The sequence below is a fragment of the Poromitra crassiceps genome (assembly GCF_964638095.1).
Source record: "Poromitra crassiceps genome assembly, chromosome: 2".
In the NCBI taxonomy this organism is placed as follows: Eukaryota; Metazoa; Chordata; class Actinopteri; order Beryciformes; family Melamphaidae; genus Poromitra; species Poromitra crassiceps.
The window spans coordinates 87,208,345-87,228,533 of record NC_139624.1 but is presented as its reverse complement, the minus strand read 5'-3'; the positions used below and the strand labels follow the sequence as shown (position 1 = coordinate 87,228,533).

Genomic DNA, 20,189 nt, shown 5'->3' with positions numbered 1-20,189 from the left:
ATTAGACCAATTAAGGTCAGGCACAAGTTAGGGCAGCTAAGTGTAGGTGGAGCCTGGGAAATGAGGGTTGACTTGAATGAACAGCTAGTCATCCCAGCATATATAGTTAGCACCCGGCTACGTCCGGACTTGTTACTGTGGTCTGAGGTAGAGAAGAGAGTTTATTTTATCGAACTCACAGTCCCGTGGGAAGATCGAGTTGAGGAGGCTTATGAGCGCAAGAAAGCTAGGTATGCTGAAATGGCAGCAGAGGCAGAGCAGCGAGGTTGGAGGGCTCGAGTGCGGCCTGTAGAGGTGGGCTGCCGTGGTTTTGTGGCAAAGTCCGTTATTGCCTTACTAACTGAGTTGGGCATTCGGGGACGGAGCCTGAAACTTGCGGTTAGCAACATGTCTCAGGCAGCAGAACGAGCAAGTGAATGGCTGTGGATAAGGAGGAAACATGCTAGCTGGGGAGCTCGCTAAGGTCAGATTGATTGTTTGTTGTTGGTCATGATTAACGGTCCGCATCAACAGGGCTGAATCATTGACAGTAGTGGTGTAGTTAGGGATTGTTTGTTGTTGGTCATGATTAACGGTCCGCATCAACAGGGCTGAATCATTGACGGTGGTGGTGTAGTTAGGGATTGTTTGTTGGTCATGATTAACGGTCCGCATCAACAGGGCTGAATCATTGACAGTGGTGGTGTAGTTAGGGATTGTTTGTTGTTGGTCATGATTAACGGTCCGCATCAACAGGGCTGAATCATTGACAGTGGTGGTGTAGTCAGGAATGTCATACCGAACCGACCTGGATAGCTAGGCTTAGATAGTGAGGTAATATGCAGTTGTGCGGTGGTAGCATGGAGGGGGGTGTTTCCAGGACGCTGGATTACACCGTTAAGCCTTCTTGAGGTGTCGTGGGCCTAACTTAACGAAACGTCGGTGAAGGAAGGTGCCCACTTGAAAACCCCAATGACATGCTTCATACTGCTGTTGGCTAGGGTAGGTAACTGGTGATTTGTGTCTTGTTTATTAGTTTGTTAGCTTGTTAGCTTGTTTTATTCTGGATTGGGCTTCTAAATGTGTTTTTCCTCGGATTTTGGCACAAGGGATAGTAACATCTTGTCCTGTGTATTAATTAATACGTCTCCCACAGCTCTTTTATGAGGAAGTGAAAGAAAGGCATCCTCATTCTCAACATGGGAGCGATCCCCTCGGGTCATCTTACAAATCCAAAGTGAAATTCATGGACCACTCTCCTCTCCCAGTGACACCTCACTGTCACTACTGGACCTGGCCTGGCACAAAGCACCAGCTGCATTCAATTACTGTTCGCTACAGTGGTCCTGTAGCTAACAGTACTGTTGCTACAGTGTAGCACAACCCTCTGTCCTCCAGAAACAAATCAATTCATCCCTGCCATCACACCCACTTTGTTGGCAGTCGTCGGCATCACCACTTCGTAAAGATAATGGGACAGATGTAGGTTTGATTTCAAGTGGCCAGAAGATAATCAAGGGATGACTAATTAGTCATTTCTGGCAAAGCTATGGAACTACCGGTAATTGCTTCTTTATTGATCTGTTTTCATTCATGGGCCAGAGTTGTTGTGAGGCATCCACAGCTATTTTCATGTGTTTTGATGACATCTTTTGACATTGATTACCTGAAACACAAAAAGGTCTGCAAATCCATTTAGTGCAGGAAAAGAAAACCATACTGCAAAGGGAAATGTTGCATAGCTCTATATAGGGTGACCAAATCCCAGCAAACCAAATGTGGGACAAAGAGTATGTTTGTGTGGGACAATGTGAGACATGTTACCAATGCTGAATAAGGCTGCAACTGCAACTAACAATTATTTTTATTATCGATTAATCTGACGATTATTTTAGACTATTCGATTAATCGTTTGGTCTATAAAATGTCACCAAATGGTGAAAAATGGTGATAATTTCCCCCCCAAAGCCCAAGTTGACATCCTCAAATGTCTTCTTTTGTCCTGATCAACAGTCCACAACCCAAATATACAGTAGTCTGTTATAGAAGACTATCAGAAAGCATTTTTTCTTAAAAAAAATAGTATGTCTCTCTCTGCCTCTTTTGAAAACTAGAGCCAATCAAAATGTAGGACATCATTTCAATATGTGGGACATGGGGAAAGGCATGAAAATACTGTGCTGTCCCACACAAAGTGGGATCAAACATATAGACAGACTGCATTCATTACTATTTAATAATACAAATGGAATGATGCAACGGCCAAAAAGTGTTAAACAAATCAACATATCTAATATTTTCTAAAGTAGCCCCCCTTTGCCTCAATGGGCAAAGACATGCTTTGGAAAGAAATTCATACATACAAGGCATCATCTTCACTATTTATATTTGTCTAAGAAACACATTTCAAGCATTTAAGCAGAAGCATTTAGATCGAAATGGCTTTAAGAGAATGGAAAACAGAGTACATTCATTCAGGTGTGTCCAAACTTTTGACTGGGAGAAGCTTAATAATATCCGTGCACATCAGCCAAAGAAATTATGAAAGAAGTCCTTATGAAAGGATTTCTTCCTCGTATTAATCTTTTCCGTGACTGTGGTGCAGTTGTGCAGCGTCTGAAGAATTCCCACAGTGAGTGTCTTAATTGGAACATGCATGATGTGGTCCAAGTTGTCCTTCCTGGCTGCGCAGAATGAGAGCCAACCAATGAGGAAGAAAACGATTGAGTCCTGGGAAGACTGAAATGTTCCCTCATATGAGCTGCAGTGCTGGCAAAGTCTGCAGCCCCAAGATTTCCAATCCTGCTGCCAGCCAGACATACTGTACGTTCCCCTAATGGCTGCTGCTTCTCAGGAAGGTGAAAACACACAACCAGCAGGAGGAATCCAATTCTATAAACCATCACATCCTCAAACAATTACAAAAATCCCCTTTGAGTTTGACCATATCCTAACGGGCCATGTTGTGTAGTTTCAGGTTTCATGTGATTTTTTTTCTGCATAATTGGGCCAAGGACATTCCAATTAGCCTTTATGGGCTTTCTAAACCTAGTGATTCATGTATTTCCACCTGAAGAGGGCGCCCTTACTGTTAAATCAAGTGCCCTTTACCTGCCTGCAAAGGTGTGAGGTGATGTCACAAAATTGACATGGGACAAAATTGAAGTGTTAAATTGAGCCTACCCACAGTTTATTTTTTATTAAATAACATGTGTAAAGTAGTTTAGGATGGTTCCACCTTTTGTCTGATTATGGAAAACAAAGCAGTCATTCTCAACCTTAATGTCAAGGACCCCTAATTCAGTCCACATTAGAGCTATAGGGGCCCCCTTTGATTTTTTAACTCACATTATCTTTTATTGTAAGATAATTTTGTCCAGAACTCATAAACTATGATCAGAATAATGGTCAAGGGTAACAATTTATCAATTTGCTCAGGACCTCCTGGAACCCAATCAAGGACCCCTGGGGGTCCCCGGACCCCACGTTGAGAACAACTGGTCTAAAGCATAGACACCTATAACAAATAGGTCTAAAGTAGCTCAGTGGCTTATGCATTTTTCACGATCACTCAATAGGCTAGATGTAGTGCAGATAATGTCCCCAAGGCAAATCTAAATGCCTCGCCGCCAGCTGGAGAAATGCTTTGTTTGCCTCAGAGAGGAGAAGACCATTGGTTGACGGTGGGAGCGCCGCGCTGTCTTCTCCGAGAGCGCAGCTCACACACGGGACTGACTGACTGACTGGCAGCACCTCAGTGGGATGAGACCAGTGCGCCGGACTGGGATGACCTCTGTGTTTTGAACTCTGTGTTGATTTTTGGGGGGAGAGGTGGGAGGAGGACGGCGACCTGTTAGCCTAGTCCTACTATTACCACATGCGCGCAGTCTGGCATACTTGGGACGCACACACACACACACAGTAGCCCAGCACACATGCACAACACAAAACAGCCCAGTGCAGCGCAGACAGGTTTGGCTTTTCTCCGGACTGTTTAAAAGAAGAAGCCAGGCAGGCAGCACAAGAGTTACGGAGTGAATGAGAAAGCGCTTTCGGTGCAAGGAGGGGAGACACCTCTTTTAATCGAGCGGGACGTCAACAAAATCTTTGGAACTTGGATATGGCGGGTGTGAAGACGGTCGACCTTATCGTTGGAGTTGTTTTAGTTTTGCAGTGTCTGGGGAATGCGTTTCAAGCACCAGACGAGCTCTCATCCAACGGTAAGAAACAATTGTCTCATCCTTATATCTTTATAAGACGAGTGTAAGAGCTCAATGCAGGAGGGACAATTGCGTGTGCAAATAAACATAATATGACTTCTGCATGTCCCGCACATTGGTCCCGCACAATAAACTGAATGAGAACAGGCGCAGGTAGAGCGCAGCGGGGTGATTTATTTTCCATTTAGGCTATATAGGTAGGCTACTGCTACTGGCTTGGCTTTCCCATCAGACTTTAGCACTGACTTGATTTTTGCCGTGTTAATCCATTAGATTGCAATTTGCACAATTTGTTTCATCAAGGCAGCGGACCAACCAGGTGCATCCGATCATATGGATGTCTTTTATTCATGCATTTCAGATGCGTTATAAAGAAGGCAAAGGGTGTGTGACTGTGTGCGCCTGTGTGTGTGTGTGTGTGTGAGCGCACCCGCGCGTGCGTGTGTGTGTGTGAAAGAGGGGAAGGAGGAGAGATATCCTACTTGTTATAGGCCCTTTTCACAGCAACCGTTTTGAGGTGGTAAAGCAGGTGTAACTAATAACATTAACGAGGGCTCTAGCACCGGAACACCTAAATGGAACAGAACCACCGGGTATTGGTGACACCTGCTTTACTTCCTGCTTTACTACATCAACACTGTTGCTGTGAAAAGGGTCTGTTCTGTTGTTCATAGTGCCCCCTCTTTTGGCTCATTATTTATGTAGGCTAGGTTGTCATGACCTAGTAACTTCCCCTTTTTTCTTTTTACATCAAAGACATAGCCTCATGTTTTGATGATCATATTTTCACAGCAATTACGGGGGCTGAGGTTTTCTTTTTCATCTTTTTCGCATGCATTATCTTCTGAACATGATTATATTTTTCAGTCGGACATAACACCCACAACAATATTATGCACTCCTGAATCAGAATGATGTGGAGTGTCTGATGCGTTTCTGAAACTCTCTCTCTCTCTCTCTCTCTCTCTCTTGCACAGTCATTAAGCACAACCTTCTTCTGCATGTATCTGAGTGATGTGATGGATAAGATAAGAGGCAGACGAGTGCTTTGCTCTTGTGTCTCCTCTCAGTCATCATGACCCATATAGATAGAACATCCTGCAGCCTGGGAGTATCATCCCTCTTTCAACTTTGAACACACTTGAAATCAGTAAGCACCATGTCAGGGAGGAGAAGGCAGGTGCTCTTCGTGAAGAAATCCAAGGAAGTCACCAAAGTCTAGATGATCCCTTTCCCATCATTGAAGGAGGGCCCTGGATTATAAGAGACAATCAACACTGCAGAGTGTGAACAGTAACCCTACTGTATAGTCCCTCTAATCTGAAATCTAGTCCATTCCATAGTGAGCATAGCAGCGCTCGGCCTCAGACAGACGGCTGGGGAAGTTCATGCCAACATTGGTTCTGTTCACACAGGCGCGCTCTTGTTTCCTGGGGCAAATTTATTGCTGGCAGTGAATTTTCATCACATATCGGATAGTGGTTGGAGAAATGCACGGCTGCTGACAGTGACCGGCCGTAAATTAAAACCGTGTGTGTGTGTGTGTGTGTGTGTGTGTGTGTGTGTGTGCAGACCACAGATTTAGTGGAATGTACGGTTCAGTTTGGGAGAGATGCTCGCAATATTGTGTGATCATTCACAGAGACACTTGCACGCACACACACACACACACACACACACACACACACACACACACACACACACCTCTTGTCAGTTTTGTCTTGAACGAATGTGGCCACTCAGACCTGTGCTGTGCTCTGGATCATTTGACCTTAGAAAGATCAACAGCTTGTTTTCACTTCATGCAGCCTGGCGTTGTGCATGTCTTTGGGGGAAGCTGTGCCAATACGAGACTCTTTAGACAGTTCACAGATTAAGGAAAGCACTGTGCAGTTAGACTCCAGCTGCAACAAATATTCTGTCAACCTCGTCATCGCACCCCCACCCCCACATCGCACCCCCCCTCTGCTTGAGTCCCACAGTATGTAGGACAGTATTTTTAGAGGTGCTTCCCTTGTAGACTGACCTGGACTGTGCTGCTGCTGCTGTAAGGAGCAGCCCCGTCCTTAACTTAGATAGGCTATTATTAATAGGCAGGAGGTGAGCCCCCCCCCTCCAAGTCCACTGGGAAGAAGCGCTGCACCATTCACTAGAAACGCTTTCACACTCTTGGAATGCATTGGAGCAGTTCCACTATAGAGCCGAGGACGTGAGGAGGAGAGGGCTGCTGTGGGTTCTAAAGGCACGTGCACTGACGCAAGCAGGCACACAGCGAGGAACACAGGAAGAGGACAGACACACTCTTAGTTATCAGCTAGATGAGAGGTGGACTACATCTGGACCACATTACACAGCATCCTGTGAGCAGCAGCGAGTGTTGTGTTTTTGAAACTGTGGCTCTGAGCTCCACCTGGTCATACCAGTGCACAGAAGGAGGGGACACTCGGAGAGGCATGGGGGGGGGCTTAGTTTGCAGGTTTTTTTCTGAGTGGAAAATATGTTCTATCAAAGTCTGGAGTGTGTGTGAGAGAGGGACATAGTGATTGAACGAGAGAGCGAGCGTGAGAGACAAAGCCTGCACTGTGTAATGATACGGTCTGATTTAAAAGCCTATGCCGGAGGCTGCTAATGTGCTCCGATTGTGGCTGTGCCTGTGGAATTCCATCTCGGGGTTTGTGCCATGCAGAGCCCAGTTCTTGCTGGTTTGGAGGCGGGGAAGGGGTTAACCAGGCGGGTAAGGGGTTAACCAGGCGGGTAAGGGGTTAACCAGGCGGGTAAGGGGTTAACCAGGCGGGTAAGGGGTTAACCAGGCGGGTAAGGGGTTAACCAGGCAGGTAAGGGGTTAACCAGGCAGGTAAGGGGTTAACCAGGCGGGCAAGGGGTTAACCAGGCGGGTAAGAGGTTAAGCAGGCGGGTAAGGGGTTAACCAGGCGGGTAAGGGGTTAACCAGGCGGGTAAGGGGTTAACCAGGCAGGTAAGGGGTTAACCAGGCAGGTAAGGGGTTAACCAGGCGGGCAAGGGGTTAACCAGGCGGGTAAGAGGTTAAGCAGGCGGGTAAGGGGTTAACCAGGCGGGTAAGGGGTTAACCAGGCGGGTAAGGGGTTAACCAGGCGGGTAAGAGGTTAAGCAGGCGGGTAAGGGGTTAACCAGGCGGGTAAGGGGTTAACCAGGATGGTAGGCAGCTATATACCGACCCACTCCTCATCCATCATAATGCCAAGGAGCTGCCTCTGCAATCACACACACACACACACACACACACACACACACACACACACACACACACACACACACACACACACACACACACACACACACACACACACACACACACACACACACATTTACACAGACCCACATGCTTCAGATACACATGCGGAGGCAATGGAGTATGAGTGCACAGAAACAGTGTCCACATGGCTGCACAGTCTGACCTTGATGACAAACCCTCTGTCACACTGCTGCTTTCTCTTTGTCACGCTTAGTCACAGCAGGGACAATCCCCCACACAAACTGTCTGCAGAGGAGCTCTGTCCTGTCCCAAAACGGGAGGTCCAGCTTAGCCTAGTAGTTATTATTAGGGTGTGTGTGTGTGTGTGTGTGTGTGTGTGTGTGTGTGTGTGTGTGTGTGACGCTGTGTGTGTGTGTGTGTGTGTGTGTGTGTGTGTGAGGACTTTATAAGCCTTCTTGGAATCTTGCCCCCTCACCCCACCCCCCTCCTCGCTCTCTTTCTGACATTGCACATTTCAGAACAGACAGACAGAGCAGGCCTCTTTATTGGCCCTCTGAATGACCTGCTGAAAGGATCTGCCATGAATGGATGATGGGGGAGGGGTGGTATGAGCCGCAGCGGGGTGGCAGACGGTGGGGTGGTATGAGCCGCGGCGTGGTGGCAGACGGTGGGGTGGTATGAGCCGCGGCGGGGTGGCAGACGGTGGGGTGGTATGAGCCGCGGCGGGGTGGCAGACGGTGGGGTGGTATGAGCCGTGGCGGGGTGGCAGACGGTGGGGTGGTATGAGCCGCGGCGGGGTGGCAGACGGTGGGGTGGTATGAGCCGCGGCGGGGTGGCAGACGGTGGGGTGGTATGAGCCGCGGCGGGGTGGCAGACGGTGGGGTGGTATGAGCCGTGGCGGGGTGGCAGACGGTGGGGTGGTATGAGCCGCGGCGGGGTGGCAGACGGTGGGGTGGTATGAGCTGCGGCGGGGTGGCAGACGGTGGGGTGGTATGAGCTGTGGCGGGGTGGGGGTGGCAGAGGGAGGGGGCAGATAGCAGTGGTCTGGATGGGTTTTGTCTGTGGTGGTGACAGAGGCCCAGGGCGTACAGCACAGAGGCAGGGACAGGATGTATTTGACATGCCTGGCCCTTGTCACAGAGTGTCCCCCCCCGCCCCTTTGCTCCGGGAAGGAAGCTTTAGTCAGACTGCTACAGGTCTGCAGCGCTGCACCCACTTCAATGATACGCCCAGAGACAAAGAGTGAAGAGGCCACTAGTTAATGAAACTCAGTGCTGTCAAGCTGCTCCTCATCAGGATTTAGCTCTGCTTTTTAACTCATTGAGTGCCAGCCACTTTTGGAGAACGGACAGTAGTGTGAGATCATAACGAGGAAACAAAGGCACTAACCCTTCCCTGCTGACCAGTCTCACTGTGCAAGAGAGAATTACAATATGCTCTCATAGTGGTGGTTTGCAAATACAATCTGAAGTACAGATAAGAAGCACAGGGATTAATACTGTAAGAGAAAAAAATTAATGAGCAGATAGATATGAGAAATCACCAGTCTGTGATGTTCAGAGCCTTCCAGGAGTTGTAATTACTTTTTTGGCGTCTGCCTCGTCTACGCTGCTTCAGTTAGTGATTTTGTACATTTTGCAGAATGCCTTTCAGCGACGTATCTCCAGAGAACAGGGGTAAGAAAAACACGTATCTCTAGAGAACAGGGGTAAGAAAAACACGTATCTCCAGAAAACGGGGGTAAGAAAAACAACTACCAAAGAACTCATTGAGCCCACAACATGCAAAGTACATCACCAATAAGCGTTTAACAGTGTTACTGTAAGGGTGAATTTTTAAAGTCCCAATCAGTAACTTTTTCACCTTAATATAACAGCTTTTTAGTAATTGAAGATGGTCCAGTGTATTCTAAGAGGGAGAATGTCGCCTCTATTGGTCCCACACCGCCCTCCAAAGGCCTCTCCTGGCACTAAGCATTTTTGCGCCTGCGCCCTGGAGACAGCATGAGCGGCATACCGTGCATGCACGGTGTAGAGCGGAAGCGCTGTGTTCAGGAAAACAAGGAAGTAACTCGGTGCGGATTTGTTACGAAAATTACATTTCACGTAACTATGGATTATTTCATCACGTGGTGAGTACCCGATGTCACAACATGTACATAGAGGCTAGAGCTTTCTGGCGCTGTGTTTTGTTGACTTTGAACGGCGATATCGATATCGATGCTATTGCACCCAGAAGGCGCAGTTTCCCCAATAGCAAAACTTGGAAAAGTTGCTGAATGGGGCTTTAAAAGTAGCGTACTGTAGTTTGGCCCAAGTTAACATAATTATTATTTTCCTTTTTTTATCCGGACTTTCCCCATGTTATCCCTAATTGTACTTGGCCAATTTCCTGTCCCGGTCGTTGCTCCACCCCCTCTGCTGATCTGGGGAGAGTTGTAGACTAGTAGCCTTGGAACCTGATGAATCTGCGAGCTCATGTTTTACTTGCTCTAGCAAATGCAAATTGGCTACATCGCCCTCCATGGCATAGTGAAGTACTTTCTGATGGCTTCTAGATGATATCAGGCCTCAAAAAGTTGTGAATAGCGTCTTGGGATATAACTTTGACAGTGACGGCTGCCATTTACTCTAGTCAGCCTGCCCTGTGTTTGTCCGAGTGAGCACGGGGGGTGGGGCTTAGCGATAGGTCAATTGTGCCTGGAGTGCTGGACAGTTTTCATTCTGCCTCTAGTCTATACGATAGAGACTGAGGCCCAGGCAGGATCTTATGAGTAGCACGCCTCGACGGGTTAATCCTCTCACTTTTAAACACGATACACATCACTGAGTGGCTGCTATTTCATGGTAATAACCTAAAGTTCACATTGCTGACTTTTATAGGGAGAATAGCATAAAATGGCTCTCTGGTTGGTTGGTACTGCCTGGGCCATATACTGTAGTGCATCTCTCAGCTGTGTGGTCTGTATCAGGAGTCCCTGTTGGCTAAAAGCAGCTTAGTTAAAGCAACTGACAGAGGTAATGATGTGTAACACAGATAGGAGGATAGTACTGTAATGTATGTTTATAAACCCCCATTTAATGACATTATGTGCCTCAGACCCAAATCTGAAAATTTGTCCAGAATTCCATTCTTATCTGTATTGTATAGAGAGATACGCCAAGTATACGAGATGGACGCCAAGTATCGATATAGCAAATTTTTTTTTTTTTTTTTTTTTTTTGCAGGCCATGCAGGGCTACCGGGCTACTATAAACTTTAGTTCCAAGGCCAGCAGTAAACAAACGGTAGCATATTTTCATTTTGTTTTAACAGTAACAGTTTTGTCATAACAGTAATTTACAAATTCCCCAGTTACTTGAATGGGCTGCACAAGATGTTTTGTGTAAGTGAAGTGAAGTTGCATTGTTCAAAAACTACCTAAGTACAGTAGTCCACACACACATCCAGTTAAGGTGGACTGTAAGTAGACTGTAACAAACAGTTCAGTTTGTCAGGTGCATGCAACTATGACATGACTTTATGAAAGTTGTTGGTCTGTCTACTTCACAATGTTGCTGCAATAAAATGGTTGAAGTCAGATGTACAGACTGAAAAATTGTTCTTATATAAACCAGATGTTGACAAAGTTTTCCTTTGGGGACATCATTTGCAGTTGAAAAAGTAAGAAATCGCAATATATCGCAATATCGCAATATTCAATGTGTCGCAATATTCAATATATCGCAATATCGGCGATATCGCAATATCGCAATACTATCGTATCGTGACTCAAGTATCGTTTTAGTATCGTATCGTGGGCATCTGGTGATTCCCACCCCTACTATGCAGAATGGTGCCTTTGCAGAGTTTGATACTATAAAGCTGTTTTCACACTCATCTGCTGAAAGTGGAAACTTATCTGAGCTCACTGAAACGGTTGTTTTCAACAAGCATGATTCGTGACATCACGAATCCTGGAGCCAATCCCTGTCGAGTATTCAGCAGTTAAAGCTCCAACACATTCTCACTCCCAACTCGTCATATACTGCAGATCGGGCAGGAACCCTTCTCGTCACTTTGTCACGACTCACGAGTGAGAATGTGTTGAAAGCCTTTGTTGTATGCTGTGATTGGCTAGTTAGGTTCTAAATAACCCTCATTGGTTGATTTGGATTTTTAATGAGGCAGAAGAAGGGGATGTCATTTTAAGGATGTTAACAATATATTTTGACCTTTTTTGTCAGAAAAACCATCAGACATAACTTGTAAAGTAGAGTATTTTACATACATCTTGACACATGACTTCAGGGGGTCTTTAAATAACCCGAATCTCCCGAGGAGAACAGAGCATTTTCGTACATCGCTATCTATCTATTGATGTAAAATAACAAAAGTAAAAGTTCTTCATTAAGAGGTTCGGCTTACTTGAATATATTGAATATGATTTAAGGTCTCATGGGAGAAAGAGGTGTAACAAGCATGAACTGTGCATGGATACAGTTCTTCAAAGAGAAAGAGATTGATTCAGTCTTTTATGTGGTGCAATGACTTACAGAGAGCTGACATCATACTAGATAATGACTTACAGAGAGCTCAGCTGACATCATACTAGATAATAGGGCTGTGGCGATTCACTTATCTCCCGATTCGATACTATCACGATTCTTGGGTGCCGATTCGATTTATATTGCGATTCTTAAGTATTGCGATTCTACGATTATTGCGATTCGATATTACGATTTATTGCGATTTTTGTTTATTTTTTCTTTTATTTTTTCAGTTTGTTTGCTTTTTTACACTAGATTAGAACATGGGAAAAGTTGAATCATACACTAGAGACTGTATATTATATATCATGAGTAGGGCTGGGCGATATAGTTAAAAACAGGGGCGGACTGGGATCATAATTCAGGCCGGGCATTAGATACCAAGCAGGCCAGGCCGATATGGGCCAACGCGCGTGAAATTTGGGCCGTTTGAAGCCAGATTTGGGCCGTTTGAAGTCCAATTTTACAATGAGATGCACCCACTTTAACCCTGAAGTGTAATTATTACTTCAGACTAGCTAATAAAGTAATAAAACCACTAGTAAACCAGTAGGCGGCGCCTGGCCTGCTGTTCAGTGAGTGGCCTGACTGCAAGCACCCAAAAATTTTTTTTTTTTTTTTTTTTTTTTTAAATTTGCGATTATCGATTCTGGAATAAAAGATCGATCCAAAAAATCGTGACATTAAAAATCGCGATACTTAGGTGAATCGATTTTTCCCCCCACCCCTACTAGATAATGACTTACAGAGAGCTGACATCATACTAGATAATGACTTACAGAGAGCTGACATCATACTAGATAATGACTTACAGAGAGCTGACATCATACTAGATAATGACGCACAGAGAGCTGACATCATACTAGATAATGACTTACAGAGAGCTGACATCATACTAGATAATGACGCACAGAGAGCTGACATCATAATAGATAATGACGCACAGAGAGCTGACATCATACTAGATAATGACGCACAGAGAGCTGACATCATACTAGATAATGACGCACAGAGAGCTGACATCATACTAGATAATGACGCACAGAGAGCTGACATCATACTAGATAATGACGCACAGAGAGCTGACATCATACTAGATAATGACGCACAGAGAGCTGACATCATAATCCATAAATTAGCACTGGTACAGATAGAGGTATGGTACAGTACAGTAAGCTGTGGTACAGAGATGACGTGTGATGAGACAGCTTGTGACATGGCAGGACAACAGGACAGTTTGTGATAGATTAGGATTCCTGTGGTTGGACATGTGAGATCAAATGCTGTACAGAGTTGAAAAGTGTGTGAATGTTAAGGGGACATGAGCTCATGAAAGTACAGTGTATGTGTGTGTATTTAAGTGAATCATTAAGGGTCTGGAGCCAAGTGCACCAGCTGGGCGTACGCCTAGGTGTAACGTTACGTCCGACGTAGAACTCAAAGTTACGACTAACTTCATTTTATAACTAGTGCACCATGTAGTCTTAAGCCCTGTATGCGCTGCGCCTGGGTGTAACTTTTACGTCTGGTATGGAGCAGGCGTAAAAGTTAAACCCAAGGCGAACTCACTGACAGCTGTCTCATCTTGATCTGTGCTGTCGGGACTGACAGCTCTGTGCTGTCAATGCTGTTCAGTCTTGTGATGCGGGGGAATCTTCTCCAAAAATATTGATCGATATGTGCTGTAAATGGACGTTTTGGGCGCAGGACCTCTGCTTGTCGGCGGGTTTTTAAAAGCTGATGCGTCGGAAGATCTTTCCATCTCTTCCTGACTTCGTCAACTCCCCGCAGTCCGCCATCGCATTCATTATTGCACTTGTGATCAAATTCCATGCATCTTGTTTCTGTTTGTTTGTGTTGGCGCTGTTAAATTTAGCTGTGAGAACGTTTCTATGCTTTGAATACAACTCTATAAGTTTGAGCTGAGTTGGAGCTGTCTGTCAGCTGTCTCGAGCTCGTCTGAGAGAAGTGTGTTGCTTGGCAACAAGCACGTATTCACATGGCACGTCCACAGCCTAAAGACCGGGCGCAGCTACAACCGTGGTAAGTCAGGCTTGGTGCACTCGGTGTAAATTGAAATCACAAAGTCGGATGTAGCTAAGACCGGCGTAACAGTTAAGACCAACTTTTTTTCGCCCAGCTGGTGCACTCGGCTCCTGATGGTTAAATCCTTCACATCAGCTATCATGAAGACGAAGATAAGGGGGCCGGCGGAGGACCGTGTCGCCCCCACCTTTCACCAGGCTTCATATCCCAGCCCAGCAGGAATGGCGTCTGAGCTTTGTCCCTCAACCGCTGGTGTCAGTCACGGCTTCACGGCATGCTGCCACATGCCTTTGCCTATATGAAAAACTGTGTGAAAGTTTTCTCTCTTTCTCTGCTTGGACCTGCTCTCGACGGTCCCTCACATGTCATTGTATTCTCTCCTGTTTTCCTCCTCCTTACTCTTTATATTTATTGTAAATTTCAAAGTCAGTGTTAACCTTACAGCAGTGCAGGATGAAAGCACAGAAAATGCAAAGTTAAGTGGAGAGGGCCACAGAAAATGCAAAGTTAGGTAGAGAGGGCCACAGAAAATGTTGCAGTGTGCAATTGATTTCTCTGGTGTCTTTTTTGATGTAGATTGAGTCAGCACAATGCAAAACACACTTCTTCTTTTTTTCCATTTCAGTGAACGCGATCAAATGTAACCTCACCCGCAACTCAACCTCAAATTGATCTGTTTATCACAATCTGATAGCAACCTCACTCCGATAGCCATCAACTACAGTTTTATTATAAGGGTTGTTGATTTAAAGCTGCCAGGCGTAACTTATAGCTTTGGCTTTGCAGTGATTACCCAGCTAATGCTGTACGCTTGAGTCTGCTAGAATGATGTTTTTAATGGTGCCAAGCGAGGCCTAAGACTGATGTCTTTTCCTTGCTCGACGTCCAACAACACTGCCTTTGTTACTTTGCCCGGAAAGTGTCTCCACGTCCCTCCCTGTCCAACAGTCTCTCGTTCCTTACCAAACCCATCCTGACAGTGAACAAGCATGGCCCGCGGCAATGCCTCTCTCGCAGTACAATTCACCCTGCACCACTTTGACTGGCCACAGTCTTTTGGGTCGAAATGAAAAGCTCTACAACTGCAAGTGTGTTGAGAGTATTTGCGTGAGGAAGCAGAGAATAGGTTGTGACTTTGATGTCAAGATCAAAGCTTGTTTTCTATTTGCCACCTGATATCTGCAATGCATACGGACGGAACAAATCCCTAAGTTTCATAAGCTGGTGTTTGCTACTGTCATGGCTTTATTCATTATTTATTACATTATTTTATTTTATTTTTTTATCAAGTTTTCTTTCGGATTTTTCTCCCATTTTCTCCCCAATTGTACTTAGTCAATTCCCAGGCATTGCTCCACCCCCTCTGCCAATCTGGTCAGAGCCATAGACTAGCACATGCTTCCTCCGATACGTGTGCAGTCGCCAGCTGCTTCTTTTCACCTGACAGCGAGGAGTTTCACCGGCAGGAGGTAGCTCGTGGGAGGATCACACTATTCCCCCAGCTCCCCTCCCCCCCAAACAGGCCCCCGCGGCCCCGACCGACCAGAGGAAGCACTAGTGCAGCGACGAGGACTCATACCCCACCTTAGGCTTCCCCACCTGCAGACACGGACAATTGTGTCTGTAGGAATGTCTGACCAAGCCGGGCTGCTGCCAGGAATTGAACCCGGGTCTCCCCGGGGGTAGGCGAGTGCTGCTACCTCTACACTACCCACATTAGCACATTCTTTTCTGTACTTAGTGGACACATCTGATGTGTGTTTGATGTGTGTGTGTTGTGATGTGTGTGTGTCATGTGTGTTGTGATGTGTGTGTGTGTGTGTGTGTGTGTGTTGTGATGTGTGTTGTGATGTGTGTGTGTGTGTGTGTGTGTGTGTGTGTGTGTGTGTGTGTGTGTGTGTGTGTGTGTGTGTGTGTGTGTGATGTGTGTTGCATTCAGTTGATATTATGAAACACTAAATGCTGCAGAAACTTTCATGAACTCAGATTTATGGGCACAGCAGCCCTGGGGGAATGAAACATTGCCAGTGGCATCTGTCATTGTATGTGTGGGAAAGGGAACGGTTAACATCGCTCTGTGACTTGTTTTGGCAAATACACTCCTTGAATGACTCATGAAGATTCAACTGTGCTCTTGTAATACATCTGTAATGCTTGCTAGCTAGTTAAGGCAGGATCTGTAATGCTTGCTAGCTAGTTAAGGCAGGATCTGTAATGCTTGCTAGCTAGTTAAGGCAGGATCTGTAATGCTTGCTAGCTAGTTAAGGCAGGATCTGTAATGCTTGCTAGCTAGTTAAGGCAGGATCTGTAATGCTTGCTAGCTAGTTAAGGCAGGATCCCCTGCTAACGTTTCTTTGCCAGTTAGTCAGTCGACCCTGCAGGATTTAGGACTGACTGGAATGGGAGGATCAGGAACTCTTACCAGGCACGTCACCAGCGCAGATTTCTGTTGGACGCATTGCTTTTTGGTTTAGATAACACGGCCTTGGACAAGCCTAGTCCAATGTCTCCCAGCTGTCCACCCTCTCAGTCTGTGCTGAGCTCATACTGAGGCAGTACACAGGAGACCGAGCCCACTTGGCAGCTCAGTCGTCATACTGGGAGTTTCATGGGCAGCACCGGTTTTCATCTTTACCTCCTCTGTCCGTCTCCTCTGTCACCCTGTTTACCAGCCATGCTTCTTCTGCTAACCTGATCAAACATGCTTGATGATACAGAGTTCGTTAAACAAGAGTGGCAAAGCCGGTTTAAGAATCAACAGGTGATTCATTCTGGTAAATGAGGCGTGGTCGGTGCCAAGTGTTCGGGTTTCCATCGGCTCGCCAATGCCTGCTAGCTGGGAGATCAACCCAGAACCAGAAACAAAGGTGGGCTTTGAGTCTTTGTGGTGAGGAATTGCAAGGTGTAACAGCAGCCTTTGTATGAGGGAGAGAGAGAGACATAGAGAGAGAGAGCGAGCGAGAGAGAGAGACTTGGCAGGTGTATGCTCTTGTGCTCTGCCCAGGTAACTGCAGACTCAGCTAGGCTTGTCTTAATCCAGCCATATGCCCTGCAGTGAGTCTGGGAGTTAATTGTGTTTTGTTGTACAGTCTGGGATGAACAAACAGCGGCCATCTTGATAGGGGGGGACCTGGTCTATGTGGTGAGGTTTGCACATGTTATGATCCAGGGGCCACAGCACATCAATTTAATGGCTAACAATAAATCAAAGTCTGTGTTTGTTGGGCTCTGTAAGAGGCTGGACAATAAATTGGCTCATCTGGAGTCTTGCTCCCAACATCTCTATTGGGTTCAGGTATTTATTGTTATTTTCATGTATAACTGGGCATGAATGTGTCTTGTTAAAAACAGAAAATCATTTTATTAGACAGCTAACAAATAATATTTTGTCCATTGGAATTTGATAAATAGCACTTTGACATAAGGGGGAGTCGTAGTCTTTGTGACTATAGAGAGCCGCAGTAACGAGTCCGGAAATCATCGATGCTAACAGCCCTGGTTCTTCACAGTTTTCGCCTATGGGAGTTTTGAATGGGTTTTTGGCGCGATGCTTCTAATAATCTCTTCACACATGAGGACCACTTTTACGAGTTTTGAAGCTTTTACGTGCCGTTAAAAGGACGGCTAGCTAGCAAACGGCTAAATGAGACTACACTTTTGAGTCGATGGGGATATATACGTCAATAACGTCACCACCTCAAAGGACGAACACAGAAATTCTCTTTCCCTCACCTGGTTCAGCCCCGTTCAGCCCGGGGTAATCAGTGCACACATCAACAACAGTCCAGGTTGAGTGCTGACGTGACGTGGAAGCCTATGCGACAGTGTGTAGTTCTGGATTAGCTTAGCTCGAGCATTTTACTTCTAGGGCTTGCATTTACGCTACAAAACTCATGAAAGTGGTCCTCATGTGTGAAGATTATCCGACGGAACTCTGGTTCGCGTTTGATTAATCTTGCGTTGTCCAGAGACCGTATTTGAAGCATCGCGGCAAAAACCCATTCAAAAATCCCATAGACAGAAACAGTGAAGAACCAGGAAGTTCGGGACTTCCGCATTCTGCCTACAAAAATACGTCATCCCTGCGGCTCTCTATTGAAAGTTGTTTATGTGACAGTGTCCTCAGGTGGTGAGAGGAAGCATAACCTTGTCAAAAAGTGGTAATTGACTCCTGTTAAAAGGCAAATTGTCTCCTGCAGCCCAGAATATGCTAATTTGAATACTGAGTAAATTAGTGTTGGCAGTTTAATTATGCATACATAATTTATACCATTGCACACAATGGAATAGATGTGCCCTCAAATAAAAGGGGTGTGGTGGGAGGGTTTGAGAGGTTAGCAGTGTGACATAATGCACTCAGTATGAGTGACAGTGCCTTCAACAGTCAAAGATGTGTAATTGATGGGCAGTCCACCTGTAATGATTAGAAAATAAGCAAAAAAATGTCATATAGTGAGAACACATAATCTGATTTTCCTTTTATTGTCCAACATCCGGACAGAGTCAGTCGACTGGTTATCATTGCATGCGTCTCCCACTGGACCCAAAATCTGATGTTCGTCTGGAGTTGCAGATATGGATTAAGTCCATGTCCACACGGAGACGGAAGCGATCTTTTTTTTTTTCGTTTAAGAAAAGTTTTCCATAAACATGGAATCGTTTCAAGAAATGTGTGTATCCACATGAAACCACTGAATACCACTGAAACCGCTGTAGTATATATGCCAGGCTGGTAAGTGGCGCTGTAACGCTGCCACAAAGTACACCAAAAACAGAGATTAACACAATCTCATCAATAATGGCATTCAACCACTAGGGGCGCACAGTCTATAATGTGTATCTCACTGTAGCGAGCAGCTTAAACCTATGGCTTAAACCCTTGGCTTTGCGGGGAGGTTTGCCATGTCGATGAATAAAATGATTAAACCTATACAGGCAAATGCAGAGCTTTTCAGCAGGGCTGATGGTCTCCCTGTAGCCTACAATAACGTTCCTGATATCATCCACTTCCATGACTTTAGACATATGTTGCAAACACATCCCAGCGTATTGGCCGCTCCTGCACATCACAGCACAGGCTAAATGATGCAACATAAATATACATTATATAAACTCATGGCATAAATCAGTTTTTATTGAAAAAGTGGCGTCAAGTGAGCAAAAATCTTGTTGGAGTGGACACGAGTGGACATCACGTCACAGTGCAGTGCAACCCGTGTGGTCGTCAAACCTCTCACTTGACTATTCACGTTGTATTTGCGAGGGATATATATAGAGCATCCCGAGTATGTCCGTTACACTCAGGGTTTACATTTCATTTCATTTCATTTTGTCCAATATTAAAATATTCCAGAATTGCATATTGGATTAAAAATAAATATTATTTCTATCTAACACGTTTAGCCTGATTTTGTTTGTGTTATTGTAAAAACTTAGCAGCCGCTAAGCCTTCTGGGAAATATCCGATGAAGGGAGGGGAGGGGTGGATGAGAAGAGTCAGCTGTGGAGCCCTGAGGATGTTGTACACGCTGTTCTCCGTGTCCACTTGTTGCTGACGGTGGTAATAGAGGAGCATTATATTGTGCTGCAAGAGCCCTAACAGGCTCAGTAGCTGCTGTAGCACAAACGCTAGTGCCATGATTGTTGTTGTTGCTGGTGGAGAGAGGTGGGGCTATGGCGTCATCGGTTCAGGAAAGATGCGTATGGGTTGTAAACACGGAAATGCAAGGGCATCTTCAGATTTATTCACTCTGGGACCCGGTTTCAAAAATTTGCGTATACTCCCAGAACGTATACTCCCAGAACGTATACTCCCAGAACGCTGGTTCCGTCTGGACGAAACGTCTATACAAGAAAAAACTTACACCTAAACTCGTCTCCGTGTGGACATGGCCTAAATGTCTGGCTGGCTCGCCATTCCCCCAAAGGCCTCTGCTATCACAGGTCAAGGTACCAATGCAATGTGCATGATCACAACTACGACTCGTACATTGCCAGCCCAACTCCATCTACGTTTATTGAAGTCGTAAATAATGAGTTGTGGGGATATAATTTGAGGTCTGTCATGCTATAAATTTCTCCTCTGTTTTGTTTCTGGCCTTAAATCTAGAGGACCTGCCTCCAAGTGATATTGAAAGTGCCCTGTCTACAGAGAGCTGATATATGTTCTCAAAATTCCATCTA

General features: G+C 45.6%; 1 protein-coding gene across 1 annotated transcript in view; it reads left to right on the top strand.

The window, feature by feature from the left end:
• Positions 1-4,099: 4,099 nt before the first annotated feature.
• The window catches only part of plxdc2b (plexin domain containing 2b), a gene marked incomplete at its 5' end in the record, with an annotated part of 167,527 nt that continues 151,437 nt past the window's right edge, over positions 4,100-20,189 (top strand). The window contains one exon of the mRNA XM_083658283.1: positions 4,100-4,199. Coding sequence (XP_083514409.1) covers positions 4,100-4,199 — 100 coding nt within the window. The remainder of the gene's footprint in view (positions 4,200-20,189) is intronic.